Raw genomic sequence first — 16,387 nt, forward strand, 5'->3', positions numbered from 1 at the left:
TTAATAGTGTTGGCACCTAGATCCCAATTGAAACATTGGGAAAGGGAGGAGGGATATGAGACTTTAAACGGGGGTCCTGAATCAGGTCATTGCTACCCTTCTCCAGAACTCGTTCTCAGCCCCAGCAGACACTCATTTCTAGAGAGAGAGCGAGAGAGAGAGAGAGAGAGAGAGAGAGAGAGATCTCTCTCTCTCTCTCTCTCTCTCTCAGGTTCCTGGACAACAAATCTATAACCACCTCTCATTTCTTCTTCAGGGTGAAAGAGGAGACCCAGGGTCTGAGGGAGAAGTTGGAAGTCCTGGGAGGCCGGTGAGTTTGTATTTCCAATACCATGGACTGGTCAAAGTGAAATGCAGAGTCTGTGCACTGGACAAGTGGCTTCCCAGCTCTCAGACTCTGTGGAGTAGGTCTGGGCTGTAGGAGGGCCAGGACTTCCTCCTGTTGAGGATTAATCATATCTGCTTCATTGTTTTGTTCAGGGAGATTCAGGTCCAAAGGGCGAGAAAGGGGAAACGGGAGTGATGGGGTTACCAGGACCAAGGGTAAGGTGCTACCTGACATGGAGTCCAATAGACACTTTTCCAAATCCACATTAGCCACAGATGTGAAGTTCTGACTTTTCTGTGTGATTCCAGGGCACCAGTGGTTTGGATGGATCTCCAGGTCGTGATGGGACATTAGTGAGTATCAGATCTATGTGGAAACCCTCTGGGTTACCAAATCCACACAGACACAGACACACACGGACACACGGACACACACACACACACACACACACTCTCTCTCTCTCTCTCAGGTGGTCACACAAACTTTATTTTGCACTTATGAAACGTCCTGGAACTTCGGCAGAACTGTCAGAGACCAGAAGATGCAGCTTGTCAGAACAGTTTTCTTTCTCAAAAATAATTACTGATGGAGCAATTCCACACCCTTGACATTTCTATGTCTGATTCACCAGGCATTGCTTTCCGGTTTTTTTTACACACAGAACAGGCCCTTTGGTCCGCAGTGTTGTGCCAACTCAACTGAGCTATTTAAACTAATCCATTCTGCCTGCACATGGTCCATGTCCCTCCATCCCTGCATATTCACGTGGCTATATAAGAGACTCTTAAATACCTCCGTTGTATCTGCCTCCACCTCCACCCCTGGCAGCACATCCCAGGTACCCACCACTCTCTGTGTAAAAAGTGTGCCCCTCACATCGCCTTTGAACTTAACCCTTTTCTCCTCAAATGTGTCAACCTGGGATAAAGGTACTGGCCATCTACTCTAGCTATGCCTCTCATAATCTTATAAACTTCTGAGTAGTCTCCATAGTCTGTGTATGTGTACAACTGACCTGTGGCTGTTTCTGTGACCAGGGTCCTCCAGGCAACCCCGGTATTCCAGGATTTCCTGGCTGGCCTGGACTGAAGGTATTCCTCTTCCTTATTCCGAGCTTGTAGCGCCGATGCACAGGGTGATATCAGCAAGGTGTGGGATCATGCTGTATAGCATTTCCACCGGTAAATCCACTGCCAGACCTCGTTGCTTGGTGTCCACACCGCCCGTGTGGCTGTCTGCAGTCGTGGAGCGTGGCGCAGTTGGTGTGTGTGGGAGGCGGTTGTGGAAGCAGGGAGATGGGGGAGGAAGGTGGAGGATTTGGGAGGTGTGTAGGGTAGTGGGGATGAGTAGGTACAGGATGGGAGGTATAGAGGGGGATGATGGGGTTGTGCGGGGTGAGGTGTGTGGGGGGGGTGCTTAGGTGGGGGATGGGATGATATGGGGGAAGTGTGGGTTGAGGAGTGTGGGGACGTGTAGTGGGGTGTTGGTGCCTAGGGGAAGTGAGGTTTGAGACTGCCCAGCCCAAATGTGTTGACTGTAAATGCATCAACCTGTGCTACCCCAACACCTCTCACTCTATCCTTCTGACTGCCTCCCCCCAGTGGGTTCTCCTATGAGCTCCCAAGATTGAATGGCAACCCCTCCCCAGTTGAGATTCCTTGGTTATTGTGGGGTGGTCCTGGAACTGGCCAGGGGTTTGCTAGGGGTCTAGTCCAGGGTTGGGTAGTGGTGTCCAGTGCCTCCCACCCTCACTCTCCGCCTCCTCTCTCCTTCAGGGTGAACGAGGAGAACCAGGTCTCCCTGGCAAGGCCAGCATTTTTGACGGACTCATTCCCAAAGGTAGGCTGAATTTCAGATGGGGAAAACGTATAATGGGTGAAGAGATCGCAAGACAACAAAGTTACACACCAGAACACAGGAACAGGCCATTTGGCCTCTCAGACTATAATCTTGGCTGGTCATCAGGGTTCAGCCCTCTGTTCCAGCTCCCTCCTCCACCTGATTATCCTTCTAGCCCTAAGAGCTGTGCTGAACCTCCAGTATCTGTTCTCCCATTGCCTCCTGTGCTGGAGTTTTCACCGGGTGCAGAAAGTTCCCCACGGTCCCAAAACAGCCCAGCCCATATCCTTGGACGCTGACTCGATCATTGGGAACAACTTTCCTGCATCCTGTCTGCCCAGTCACGTCAGGACAGCATGAGCTTCATTGGGGCACCCTCTCATTTGGTAAATAGGGGCCCATCTGGCCCACTCTCTCTTCATACATTGGCCCATTGTCCCCAGAATCAGTGATCCTCCTCCATAGCAGAACGTCCCTCCTGAGATCAGGAGATCAGAACTACATCCACTCCTCAAAAATTCTGCAGATGCTGGAAATCCAGAGTAACACACACACAAAATGCTGGAGGAACTCAACAGGTCAGGCAGCATCTATTGAATGGAATCAACAGTTGACGTTTTGGGTTGAGACTTTCCATCAGGACTGCCAGTCCCAATGAAGGGTCTCGGCCCAAAGCGTTGATTGTTTATTCCCTTCCATAGATGGTGTCTGACCTGCTGAGTTCCTCCAGAACTTTGTGTGTATAACTCATTCCTCAAGCTGTTGACACACGAGGGCTCCTGCAAGGCACCTCTATCCCATACTCAATTCCTCTCACTGTGGAGACCAGAATATCAGTTGCAGTTTTTTACAGACATTCAGGTATTTGGTCTGCTTCCACTCCAGTGTGAACCCATGGAGGTGAGTCTCAGGAGCTCCCATTCACCTCTCTGTGGCATTTTTGAGATGTGTTTTCAAATGACTGGCTCCACAGTAGCATGAAGGTTACCATCCTCCGGGGTTGTTCTCGTGTGGAGGACCCAGAAGGTCCAAGAAGTTGCTTAGGGATGTTGTTTATGCTCTACGCATGTTGGCCATGATCTCCATGGGAGACTCGCTCAGTCACGTTTCTGTTCCTGTCTCAAGGTCCGAAGGGTCAGCAGGGTCCAGCAGGAGATCGAGGAGAGTGGGGAGACGTAGGACCCACAGGGCCTCAGGGGCCCCAGGGTCCTCCTGGTGACACCAGCTACTATCGAGGTGAGGAAGTTGCCTTTAGACCTGAGCTAATACTCTAGGAACCTGGGCTGTGGCGTGGTGTCAGCCCCCATTCTAACCCCTGCACCACTAAACTGTTGACCAGGGCTTAGTTCTTGTTTGCTTATGATAAAATTTAGACAGTAGCAAAATAAAATATTTTGTGTTTCTCTTCATTCTTTGTTTCCTCTCCCCGATATCTCTCACTCTCTCTCCCTCCACCCTTTTCCCTACTCCCTCTCTCTCTCCTCTCTGTGCCTTTCTCTCTCTCCTCCCCTCTCTATCCCTCTCCCTCACTTGCATACACATTCACCCTTTCTCTCCTCCTACCTTATATTCTCTTTTATTTTCTCTCCTTCCTTTCCTTCCATTTCCCTTTCTGGCCTTCCCGCCCACTGCTATTCTTTCTCTCCTGATTTTCTCTTCTTCTTTCTCCTTCTCTCCCCCATTTCCTCTCATCCATTCTCACTTGCTCTCACTCTCTCTCGCTCTATCTCTACCGCACTCTCTGTTGTTATCCCACCATCACTCCATTTCTCACAGTTGCTCCCTCCCTCTCTCTTGCTCTCTTTCTTCCTCTCTCTACCCCTCTCTCTTTCTCTTTCTTTCTCACTGACCCCTTCACTGTCTAATTTGCCCAAAGGACTTTATTCTTTTTTGGACAAAAATGACAACAGTTTTATTTTGCTTTTGAATTCAACTTTAAGTTAATTGAGATGGTTTAGGTCACAGCTGAGAGCGATCTAACAGAAGGGGGAGGAGCGGAGAACATTTCGGCACGGACTAGGAGGGCCGAGATGGCCTGTTTCTGTGCTGTAATTGTTATATACCTGTGTAACTGATCTGCTGCACAAACCCCAGCTACAGAGCTGAGATACAACTGAATGGGACATCCGGGGGTAATGATTAACATCGATTTAACACAGCAAAGCCCACCTTGCCCTGGACATCCAAGCTTCTGGAAATCTGCAGCACCACGTACAAAACGCTGGAGGAACTCAGCGGTTCAGGCAGCATCCATGGAGGGAAATGTACAGCCGACATACCAAGTCGAGACCCTTCATCAGGACTGTTTGACTGTTCATTTCCCTCCATCCCTCCACCATTTTGTGTGTGTTCCACCTCAGCTTGGATAGATCGATATTCTCTCCTCACCCTCAAAGGCACCAGGAACTATCTGAAAGCTCAATGTAATTTTGTCATCATAAACTGTTTTTAAATATGTGGTTTAAAGTTCTTTAGAAATTTCCGAACTGGGAGCAAAGGGGAATCTGAGAGGAAAAAGGGGGGAAATTGGTCTCCAGAACTGTTCATGTCTGCTTGTTATACTCGATACTTAACAGAGGGTGTGGGAAGTGAATGCTTAACTTCATCTGCCTCTTGTGTTCCCAATGTTCCTGTCATTATCTGTAGGCCGCCCCGGAATTCCAGGGACACCAGGGTTCCGAGGATTTAAAGGATACAAAGGGGACAGGGGAGAGCCGGCTGTCCTGCCCGGATACCCAGGGTTTCTAGGTGCTCCGGGACCTCCGGGCTTACCTGGTCGCCCAGGTCCAGTGTCCTCTCCAGGTCAGTCGCTGTCCTGTTCACGGCAGCCTCAGAAAATTTACAGCAAAAACTGAACTGTCCCGCGTTTACAACAAAAGTCCTTTCTCTGATTTCCTCACCAGAGCTGATTGGGGATCTCGGGGAACCAGGAGACCAGGGCTACCCTGGTCAGAGGGGGCCGAGTGGAAACAAAGGTAAGCTGGGGCAAAATGTGTCAGGGGGCCCCTTCAGACAAAATATTCAGTGTCCCCTGAACAGGCAGCTCCCACACAGCAGAGAAGCCTTTGATCTGCAGCTTCTCCTTATCTACTCAAATATAAGCCAAACTGAATTCCTTCCATTAACCTCCTCAGTTGACCCCAGTTCTGTGCTTACAAGGGACACCATCCCAGATTCATCGGTGTCCAAGGGCGATGACCACAGATACCCGTCTCCAAGGGCTACGATCCCAGAACCGCTGCTCTCTGTGGGTGGTAAGACCATAAGACATAGGAGCAGAAATAGGCCATTCAGCCCATCGAGTCTGCTCCTCCATTCCATCATGGCTGATCCCGGATCCCACTCCGCCACATACACCTGCCTTCTTGCCATATCCTTTGATGCCCTGGCCAATCAGGAAACTATCAACTTCCACCTTAAATAGACCCACAGACTTGGCCTCCATCGCAGTCTGTGACAGGGCATTCCACAGATTTGCTACTCTCACTAAAAAAAATCCTCTTTATCTCTGTTATAAAGGGTTGCCCCTCAATTTAGAGGCTGTTCCCTCTAGTTCTGGATACCCCCACCATAGGAAACATCCTCTCAACATCCACCCTATCTAGTCCTTTCAACGTTTGGTAGATTTCAGTGAGATCCCCCTGCATTCTTCTAAATTCCAGTCAGTACAGGCCCAAAGCTGCCAAATGCTCCTCATATTCCCAGAATCATCCTCTGGATTCTCGCCAATGACAACACATCCTTTCTGGGATATTGGTCCCAAAACTGTTGACAATACTCTAAGTGTGGCCTGACTAGTGTCTTATAAAGGCTCAGCATTATCTCCTTGCTTTTATACTTAATTCCCCTTGAAATAAGTGCCAACATTGCATTTACCTTCTTTACCACAGACTCAACCTGTAAATTAACCTTCTGGGTGTCTTGCACGAAGACCCCTAAGTCCCTCTGTACCTCTGATATTTGAACCTTCACCCCATTTAGATAATAGTCCGCACTATTGTTCCTTTTACCAAAATGCATTGTCATACATTTCCCAACACTGTGTTCCATCTGCCACTTTTTTACCCATCCTTCCAATTTGTCTAAGCCCTGCTGCAATCACATTGCTTCCTCAGCACTACCTACCCCTCCACCTATCTTCGTATCATCCGCAAACTTTGCCACAAAGACACCAATTCCATTATCTAAATCACTGACAAACAGTGTGAAAACCACTGATCCCTGAGGAACACCACTAGTCACCGGCAGCCGAGCAGAAAAGGCCCTTTTTATTCCCACTCGCTGTCTCCTGCCTGTCAGCCATTCCGCTATCAATGCCAGTATCTTTCCTGTAACATCATAGGATTTTATCTTGCTAAGCAGCCTTTTGTGTGGCACCTTATCAAACACCTTCTGAAAATCCAAGTAAGTGACATTCACTGCCTCTCCTTTGTCCACCCCGCTTGTTACTTCCTCAAAGAATTCTAAAAGATTTGTTAGGCAAGATTTCCCTTCACAGAGACCATGCTGACTTTGACTTATTTTATCATTAGTCTCCAAGTACTTTGAAACCTCATCCTTAATAATGGATTCCAACACTTTACCAACCACTGAGGTTAGGCTAACTGGCCTATAATTTCCTTTCTTTTGCCTTCCTCCCTCTTAAAGAGTGGATTGACATTTTGCAATTTTCCAGTCCTCTGGGACCAAGACAGAATCAAGTGATTCTTGAAAGGTCATGACCAATGCATCCGTTATCTCTTCAGTGACCTCTTTCAGGACTCCGGGATATAGTCCATCTGACCCAGATGACTTATCCACCTTAAGACCTTTCAGTTTGCCCAGAACTTTTTCCTTTGAAATAGCAATGGCACTCACTCCTGCTCCCTGACACTCACGGACCTCTGGCACACTGTTAATGTCCTCTCACAGTGAAGACAGATGCAAAGTACCCATTAAGTTTGTCTGCCATTTCTTTGTTCCCCCATTACTACCTCACCAGCATCATTTTCCAGTGGTCCAATATCGACTCTCACCTCCCTTTTACTCTTTATATAACTGCAAAAACTTTCGGTATCCTGCTTTATATTATTGGCTAGTTTGCCCTCATATTTCATCTTTTCCCTTCTTATAGCCTTTTGTTGGATTTTAAAAACTTCTCACTCACTTTTGCTACCTTATATGCCATTTCCTTGGCTTTTATGCACCCCTTAACTTCCTTTGTCAGCCATGGTTGCCTACCCCTGCCATTTGAGAACTTCTTCCTCTGTGGGATATATCTATCCTGCACCTTGTGAACTATTCCCAGAAACTTCAGCCATCTCTGCACTGCCGTTGTCCCCACCAATATCCTCCTCCAATCCACCTGGGCAAGCTCCTGTAATATCCTTTATTCCATTGCAATACAGATACATGTGTGTTATGCTTCTTCCTCTCAAACTGCAGTGTCCATCTCCTTCATCTCAGGCCCCATAACTCTGCTCCACACTTTGTTCCAGGCCTGAAGCCAGGACTTTGGGTCGGGGTGTTGCAGGGATGGGAGTCCAGTCAGGCTGCTGGAGGTAGACACTAGTCCCTAGCACTTTGAATCCATGGTTAACATCCTGACCCTTTATTCCCTGACTTCAGTCCTTACCCTCCAACCATGGAGTCTATGGTCCCCCAGAGTGGTTCATCTCGGGGTGGGAGCAGCAGGGGTTCCTTCCCGTGAAGGCCATTGACCCCCGTGCACCCTCAGACCACAGACCAGGAGGTCCATTCCTCTGTGGGCCTCCTCAGCCCCTCAGACTGAGGGCCAGGAAGCTCTTCCTCTTTTAGTCTGCACAAGCCCTTCCATCCCACCAGCCCGCTCTCTTCCGCAGGAGAAGCTGGACTCTGTGCCTGCACAACCAGGGACGTTGTGCCACGTGGACATCCTGGTCTCATCGGGTTTCCTGGAATTCCCGGGATATATGGAACCACAGGTCCACTGGGAGATGAAGGAACTCCAGGACTGGACGGAATTCCCGGAGTTTCTGTAAGTATCACCAGATGTGGGGGGGGGGGTGCGGGGTGGCAGGGACCATGCACAGGGTAAGGGGTCACGGACAGGGTTTGGTCACGGGGTGACAGGGATCATGCACAGGGTAAGGGGTCACGGACAGGGTTTGGTCACGGGGTGACAGGGATCATGCACAGGGTAAGGGGTCACGGACAGGGTTTGGTCATGGGAGGGGAGGGACCATGCACAGGGTAAGGGGTCACAGACAGTTTGGTCATGGGAGGGCAGGGATCATGCACAGGGTCAGGGGTCATGGACAGTTTGGTCACGGGGTGAGAGGGATCATGCACAGGGTAAGGGGTCACGGACAGGGTTTGGTCATGGGGTGACAGGGATCATGCACAGGGTAAGGGGTCACGGACAGGGTTTGGTCACGGGGTGACGGATCATGCACAGGGTAAGGGGTCACGGACAGTTTGGTCACGGGGTGACAGGGTCAGGGGTCACAGACAGTTTGGTCACGGGAGGGCAGGGACCATGCACAGGGTAAGGGGTCACGGACAGTTTGGTCACGGGGTGACAGGGATCATGCACAGGGTCAGGGGTCACAGACAGCGTTTGGTCACGGGGTGACAGGGATCATGCACAGGGTAAGGGGTCACGGACAGGGTTTGGTCATGGGAGGGTAGGGATCATGCACAGGGTAAGGGGTCATGCAGAAGGTTTGATCATGGCGCGGTAGACAGTGTCAGAGGTTATACTAAGAGCTAATTTCACAGTTGAGTCAGAGTTCATGGACAGGGTTGGTTTATGATCACAGACAATGTCAAAGGGTCACAGACAGGGTCAGAAGGTTACAGACAGGTTCAGTGTACTGGACCAGATAAGGTGGAGTCAAGGACAGGGTCAGGAGACATGGACAATGACACAAACAGGGTCGGAAGGGGCCCTGGACTAAATCAGGGATCACAGGCAGGATCAGAAATAATGGACTGGGTTGGATGGAGTCAAGGAAAGAATCGGGGGTTGAAGACAAGGTCACAGGATCAGCAACCTGCCCAGTCATCACCAGGTGCTGGTTCCCAGTCTGACTGCACAGGAGTGAGGGTTCAGGTCCACAACATCTCTGGGGCTCGGGGAGGGTTTTCACCACAGTTCTGTGTATTTGTCTCTGGCTGTGACTGGCACCGGAGAGGTAACAGGTGGTTGTCTCTCTCTGCCACAGGGTGAGCCCGGGGACCCTGGTGCTCCTGGCCCAAAGGGGCAGAAGGGCGAATCCATCTTCATCTCCACCATCAGCACCAAAGGTAGGGGGCAGCTCAGCCAGCCTCAGACAGAGGGGGCAGGAGGAGAGGGGGAGGGATGAGGGCGAGGATGAGCTGATGGGTGAGGGGTTGTGGTTATGGGTGGTGGGTGTGGGTGTGGTTTGTGTGGCAGAACGGTGTGGATGAGACGACAAAGGGTGGGGATGAGACGAGGGGTGGGGTTGGGGAGGGGCGTGAGGGGTGTAGGTCAGTGGGTGGGGATGGGGAGGGGAGTGAGGGGTGTGGGTCAGTGGGTGGGGATGAGGAGGGGCTTGAGGGGTGTGGGTGGGGATGGGGAGTGAGGGGTGTGGGTCAGTGGGTGGGGATGGGGAGGGGCTTGAGGGGTGTGGGTGGGGATGGGGAGGGGAGTGAGGGGTGTGGGTCAGTGGGTGGGGATGGGGAGGGGCGTGAGGGGTGTGGGTGGGGATGGAGAGGGGAGTGAGGGGTGTTGGTCAGTGGGTGGAGATGGGAAGGGTGTGGGTCAGTGGGTGGGGATGGGGAGGGGAGTGAGGGGTGTGGGTCAGTGGGTGGGGATGAGGAGGGGCTTGAGGGGTGTGGGTGGGGATGGGGAGTGAGGGGTGTGGGTCAGTGGGTGGGGATGGGGAGGGGCTTGAGGGGTGTGGGTGGGGATGGGGAGGGGAGTGAGGGGTGTGGGTCAGTGGGTGGGGATGGGGAGGGGCGTGAGGGGTGTGGGTGGGGATGGAGAGGGGAGTGAGGGGTGTTGGTCAGTGGGTGGAGATGGGAAGGGTGTGGGTCAGTGGGTGGGGATGGGGAGGGACGTGAGGGGTGTAGGTCAGTGGGTGGGGATGGGAAGGGGTGTGGGTCAGTGGGTGGGGATGGGGAGAGATGTGAGGGGTGTGGGTCAGTGGGTGGGGATGGGGAGGGGTGTGGGTCAATGGGTGGGGATGGGGAGTGGCATGAGGGGTGTCGGTCAGTGGGTGGGAATGAGGAGGGGCATGAGGGGTGTGGGTCAGTGGGTGGGGATGGGGAGGGACGTGAGTGGTGTGGGTCAGTGGGTGGGGATGGGGAGGGGTGTGGAGAAAGGGTAAGGATACAGAGGGGCGAGGGCAGTGGGGATGGGGAGGGTGATGGGGGTGGGGATGGGGAGAATGAGGGGGATGGGGTGGGGATGGGGAGATTGAGGGGGATGGGGAGGGTGATGGGGGTGGGGATGGGGAGAATGAGGGGGATGGGGAGATTGAGGGGGATGGGGAGGGTGATGGGGGTGGGGATCGGGAGATTGAGGGGGATGGGGAGGGTGATGTGGGTGGGGATGGGGAGATTGAGGGGGACGGGGAGGGTGATGTGGGTGGGGATGGGGAGATTGAGGGGGACGGGCAGGGTGATGGAGGTGAGGATGGGGAGAATGAGGGTGACGGGGGTGGGGATGGGGGTGCGGATGGGGAGATTGAGGGGGATGGGGAGGGTGATGGGGGTGGGGATGGGGAGATTGAGGGGGACGGGGAGGTTGATGGGGGTGGGGATGGGGAGATTGAGGGGGATGGGGAGGGTGATGGAGGTGAGGATGGGGAGAATGAGGGTGATGGGGGTGGGGATGGGGAGATTGAGGGGTATGGGGAGGGTGATGGGGGTGCGGATGGGGAGATTGAGGGGGATGGGGAGGGTGATGGGGTGGGGATGGGGAGAATGAGGGTGATGGGGGTGAGGATGGGGAGAATGAGGGTGATGGGGGTGGGGATGGGGAGATTGAGGGGTATGGGGAGGGTGATGGGGGTGGGAATGGGGAGTGAGGGGGACGGGGAGGGTGATGGGAGTGGGGATGGGGAGATTGATTGGGACGGGGAGGTTGATGGGGGTGGGGATGGGGAGATTGAGGGGGACGGGGAGGTTGATGGGGGTGGGGATGGGGAGAGTGATGGGGGTGGGGAAGGGGAGATTGAGGTTGACGGGGAGGGTGATGGGGGTGGGGGTGGGGATGGGGAGAATGAGGGTGGGGAACAGGAGAGTGATGGGGATGTAGAGTTAGTGGGTGGGGACGGGGAGAGTCAGAAGGGTGAGGATGGGTAGAGGGAGGGTTTAGGGACATAGAGGGGTGGGTGAATGCGGGCAGGGAAGGTGGATGTGGGGATGGAGGTGGGTGAAGGGGGTTGCTGACGAGGGAGGTGGGCGACATGAGGTAGGTAGGATATGGAGTGGAGTTGTCATGCAACAGGGCGTACCTGCCAAGGGGAGCCTTAGTGGGTGGAGTTGCCCTTCCAAGTGAGGGGAAAATACAAATGGGATTTTATCAGATGTGTACTTGATAGTCAGCATTTGGCCGATGGGCTGAAGGGCCAGTCTCCAAGCTGTGTGACTCTGGGACTCCGCATCTCCACCCCATTAGTTCAGGGTGTGAGTTCTGCGAAACTCTGCTCTCTGCCTCTGAAGCCAGACACTGGCTGTCACTAGAAAATACTCAACATGTCAGGAAGTATGTGTGGAGGGAGGAACACAGGGAACCAATAACCCAACGCCAGCAGCAGTGACACGGCCAGTGTCCACAGTATGGCAGGGGCTGGCATAACGTAATTACAGTGCCAGCGACCCGGGTTCAATTCCCACCGCTGGCTGTAAGGAGTTTGTACTTCCTCATGTGACTGCAAGGCCAAGGCCTTCCTCCTGGTGCTCCGCCTTCCTCCCACACTCCAAAGTCGTACGGGTTAGTAGGTTAATTCCTCACACGGCTATAATTCTCTGGTCCAAAGGGCCAGTTAGCGTGGTGAATGTAATTCAGAATGTACAACACTGACAGATGGAACAGATCAGTCAGAGTTGGACAAGGTCATCATACACTTGCAGAGAACCCCCATCTGCGAGAGACTTTTTTTTTTGAGGTGTGAGTGGGAGGCAAATGGGAGCCACTAGATGGGAGGGGGCACGGTGCGGTGGGGCTTGGACTTTGAGTTGTTTATGCATCGTACTCAGGGAGAGGGGTATGGGGGGGCAAAAAATTGGACATGGGAAGGGTTTTCCATTAGCTGAGGCCTCGAGCACCAGGGGTCACTGCTTCCGGAGGACCAGTAGGCTGTAGGACTAGTCTGGGGGCTTCTGGAGGAATGGCTGTGAGGGTGAGGGTAAATGGTGCTGACACAAATGATCAGAATGACTGAGGGAACCGTTTTGAGGGGCCGAACATCCTCGTCCAGCTTCGAGGTCACGACAGAGGCCAGGTGAAGGCTTCAGCAGGTGACCTTCCATCAGAATGCTGACGTGCGGCTTCTGTTTGTGAAGGTGCGAAAGGAGACATAGGAGAACCTGGTCTGACTGGGGCTCATGGAAGACCCGGAACTCCAGGAAAGGATGGAACACCTGGGAAGCAAGGAGAACCAGGACGTTCTGTAAGTATAATTGACCCTATTTGAGGAGCCAAGAGTGTGTAATCGCCCCTGAACTGTGATCTGCACCCGGACTCCAGTGTGTGTAATCACCCCTGAACTGTGATCTACACCCGGACCCCAGTGTGTGTAATCACCCCTGAACTGTGATCTACACCCGGACCCCAGTGTGTGTAATCACCCCTGAACTGTGATCTACACCCGGATGCCAGTGTGTGTAATCACCCCTGAACTGTGATCTACACCCGGACCCCAGTGTGTGTAATCACCCCTGAACTGTGACCAGACCCCAGTGTGTGTAATCACCCCTGAACTGTGACCAGACCCCAGTGTGTGTAATCACCCCTGAACTGTGATCTGCACCCGGACCCCAGTGTGTGTAATCACCCCTGAACTGTGATCTGCACCCAGGCCCCAGTGTGTGTAATCACCCCTGAACTGTGATCTACACCCGGACCCCAGTGTGTGTAATCACCCCTGAACTGTGATCTACACCCAGGCCCCAGTGTGTGTAATCACCCCTGAACTGTGATCTACACCCAGGCCCCAGTGTGTGTAATCACCCCTGAACTGTGATCTACACCCAGGCCCCAGTGTGTGTAATCACCCCTGAACTGTGATCTCCACCCGGACCCCAGTGTGTGTAATCACCCCTGAACTGTGATCTACACCCAGGCCCCCAGTGTGTGTAATCACCCCTGAACTGTGATCTACACCCAGGCCCCAGTGTGTGTAATCACCCCTGAACTGTGATCTACACCCGGATGCCAGTGTGTGTAATCACCCTTGAACTGTGATCTACACCCAGACCCCAGTATGTGATTGGGATTGAGACCCTCCTGGAAGGCTGGAGATCTGTGTATAAACTATGGAATTTATTCCAGTGTACTGTTCTGCGCAGCAGCCTCCACTCCCTGTCCCCTAAGTACAAAGGAAGGCCTTCCTGTAAAGGGACTTCCATTGTGGACCAACGTCTGAATCACTTCCTCACTCTCCTAACGGCGTTCCCTGCCCTTGTCTGACCTGTCACCCCCTACTCCCCGAATTACTGGACACCCCTCCCGTGGGAGTGATGAACAGTGGGAGATTGCTGAGGCGGTGGCGGGATCAGGACACGGGTACTGAACCATGTTACCTCATTTCTACCCCTACCCTTTCCTACCCTTGCCCCCCTACCTCTTGCTCCTCAAAGCCCACTGCTCCCTCAAGCTCAGTTTTACCCTACCCCACCTACCAGGCCTGTCAGGCTCCCACCCCCCGTGAACGGCGAAGAGTTCCTCTGGACCTGTGGGAACGCAGGTTTTGTGTGTTGAAGTATGAAGTTCCTGTTGCTCCCTCTGGTCACGCATCTGATGTTTCAGGGTGAAGCACAGAGAGGACCCTCTGGTGTCCCAGGGATCCCAGGCGCTCGTGGCAGGAAGGGATTGCCGGGATTCCCAGGCACACCTGGGCTAGTATTCCAAGGCCCCAATGGGAGTCCAGGGCTGCCTGGAGACATCGGAGCCGAAGGTGTCCCTGGAACAGAAGGTTATCCAGGTGAACCAGGTGACCCAGGTAAGTGTGTCCAACCCCCATATGTGTCTGGGGCGGTAGTCACCCATGGTATGGGTGTGACCACTAGCATGCGATGTTGGGTAGTCGGCGAGGGGCTGTGCCTGTCCCAGCACTGACCACACGGTGCCACACTAAGGTCATGGTCCGACCAGCACTGACCACACGGTGCCACACTAAGGTCATGGTCTGACCAGCACTGACCACACGGTGCCACACTAAGGTCATAGTCTGACCAGCACTGACCACACGGTGCCACACTAAGGTCATGGTCCGACCAGCACTGACCACACAGTGCCACACTAAGGTCATAGTCTGACCAGCACTGACCACACGGTGCCACACTAAGGTCATGGTCCGACCAGCACTGACCACACAGTGCCACACTAAGGTCATAGTCTGACCAGCACTGACCACACGGTGCCACACTAAGATCATGGTCCGACCAGCACTGACCACACGGTGCCACACTAAGGTCATGGTCCGACCAGCACTGACCACACGGTGCCACACTAAGGTCATAGTCCGACCAGCACTGACCACACGGTGCCACACTAAGGTCATAGTCTGACCAGCATTGACCACACGGTGCCACACTAAGGTCATGGTCCGACACTCACCCTGCCTCAGCATGGTCCCACACCGGCCGCTTCCAGTATTGACCAGGATCCCGTATCATCAGCGCAGTCCCACGCCAAGTACACAGTCCCGCACCGAGTGCGCAGTCCCACATTGAGTGTACAGTCCCACACTGAGTGCACAGTCCCACACTGAGTACACTGTCCCATGCTGAGTACACAGTCCCACGCTGAGTACGCAGTCCACACTGACCCTACCTCAGCACAGTCCCACACTGAGTACATTGTCCCACGCTGAGTGCACAGTTCCACATGGAGTACACAATCCCACAATGAACACGTGATCGCACGCTGAGCGCATTCCCACACTGACCCCATCTCAGCACAGTCCCGCACTAAGCACCTTCCCATACTGTTTTGTTCTCTCTCTGCAATGACCTGTCCCTGATCTGCCAACGGTGTTGCCTCTGAGATGGCTGTGTGGTCCCCAGCAGCCTACACCATCTGACAGACTGGGCTCAGACAGGTCCCCGGGCAAGAGGCTGTAGGGATCATCCTGCTATGTGTCAGAGACACCCATCGCACCCTCCCCAAAGGGAGAACACTGCCAAAGGAGTCTTCCGCAAACACCAAGTGTCCAGCCTCTGGTACCTGTGTCAGAACGTGACCTCCAAAAAAAACTCCCTTTACCTGGGGAAGGAATTTATTTTCCTCTCCTGCTCTGAGCGGCTGGCACCTTACTTTGAGAACCGGTCCTGGGTTCTCAACACCCTAAGCAGTGAAGCATCATCCCTGCATCCAGAGCTATCAACTTCACAAAATGTTACAGGGTCCGGCATAGAAACAGGCCCTTTGGGGCAATAGACAATAGACAATAGGTGCAGGAGTAGGCCATTCGGCCCTTCCAGCCAGCACCGCCATTCACTGTGATCATGGCTGATCATCCACAATCAGTATCCAGTTCCTGCCCTATCCCCATAACCTTTGATTCTGCTATCTTTAAGAGCTCTATCCATCTCTTTCTTGAAAGCGTCCAGAGAATTGGCCTCCACAGCCTTCTGGGACAGAGCATTCCATATCTCCACCACTCTCTGGGTGAAAAAGTTTTTCCACAACTCCGTTCTAAATGGCCTACCCCTTATTCTTAAACTATGGCCTCTGGTTCTGGACTCACCCACCAGCGGGAACATGCTTCCTGCCTGCAGCGTGACCAATCCCTTAATAATCTTATACGTTTCAATAAGATCCCCTCTCAGCCTTCTAAATTCCAGAGTATACAAGCCCAATCGCTCCAATCTTTCGACATATGACAGTCCCGCCATCCCGGAAATTAACCTTGTGAACCTACACTGCACTCCCTCAATAGCAAGAATGTCCTTCCTCAAGTTTGGAGACCATAACTGCACACAGTACTCCAGGTATGGTCTCACCAGGGCCCTGTACAGCTGCAGAAGGACCTCTCTGCTCTTATACTCAATTCCCCATGCTGAACC

The 16,387-nt window shown here is 53.1% G+C and overlaps 1 protein-coding gene across 2 annotated transcripts in view; it reads left to right on the forward strand.

Moving 5' to 3' along the window:
* The window catches only part of LOC140198044 (uncharacterized), a 176,829-nt gene that overhangs the window by 100,080 nt on the left and 60,362 nt on the right, over positions 1-16,387 (forward strand). For both annotated transcript variants that reach the window (XM_072258884.1, XM_072258885.1), the window contains exons 14-25: positions 257-310; positions 481-543; positions 637-681; positions 1,366-1,419; positions 2,104-2,167; positions 3,293-3,403; positions 4,814-4,969; positions 5,071-5,142; positions 8,008-8,162; positions 9,352-9,433; positions 12,662-12,768; positions 14,127-14,319. In XM_072258884.1, coding sequence (XP_072114985.1) covers positions 257-310; positions 481-543; positions 637-681; positions 1,366-1,419; positions 2,104-2,167; positions 3,293-3,403; positions 4,814-4,969; positions 5,071-5,142; positions 8,008-8,162; positions 9,352-9,433; positions 12,662-12,768; positions 14,127-14,319 — 1,156 coding nt within the window. The remainder of the gene's footprint in view (positions 1-256; positions 311-480; positions 544-636; positions 682-1,365; positions 1,420-2,103; positions 2,168-3,292; positions 3,404-4,813; positions 4,970-5,070; positions 5,143-8,007; positions 8,163-9,351; positions 9,434-12,661; positions 12,769-14,126; positions 14,320-16,387) is intronic.

The sequence above is a fragment of the Mobula birostris genome, chromosome 5 (genome assembly GCF_030028105.1).
Source record: "Mobula birostris isolate sMobBir1 chromosome 5, sMobBir1.hap1, whole genome shotgun sequence".
Classification (NCBI taxonomy): domain Eukaryota; kingdom Metazoa; phylum Chordata; class Chondrichthyes; order Myliobatiformes; family Myliobatidae; genus Mobula; species Mobula birostris.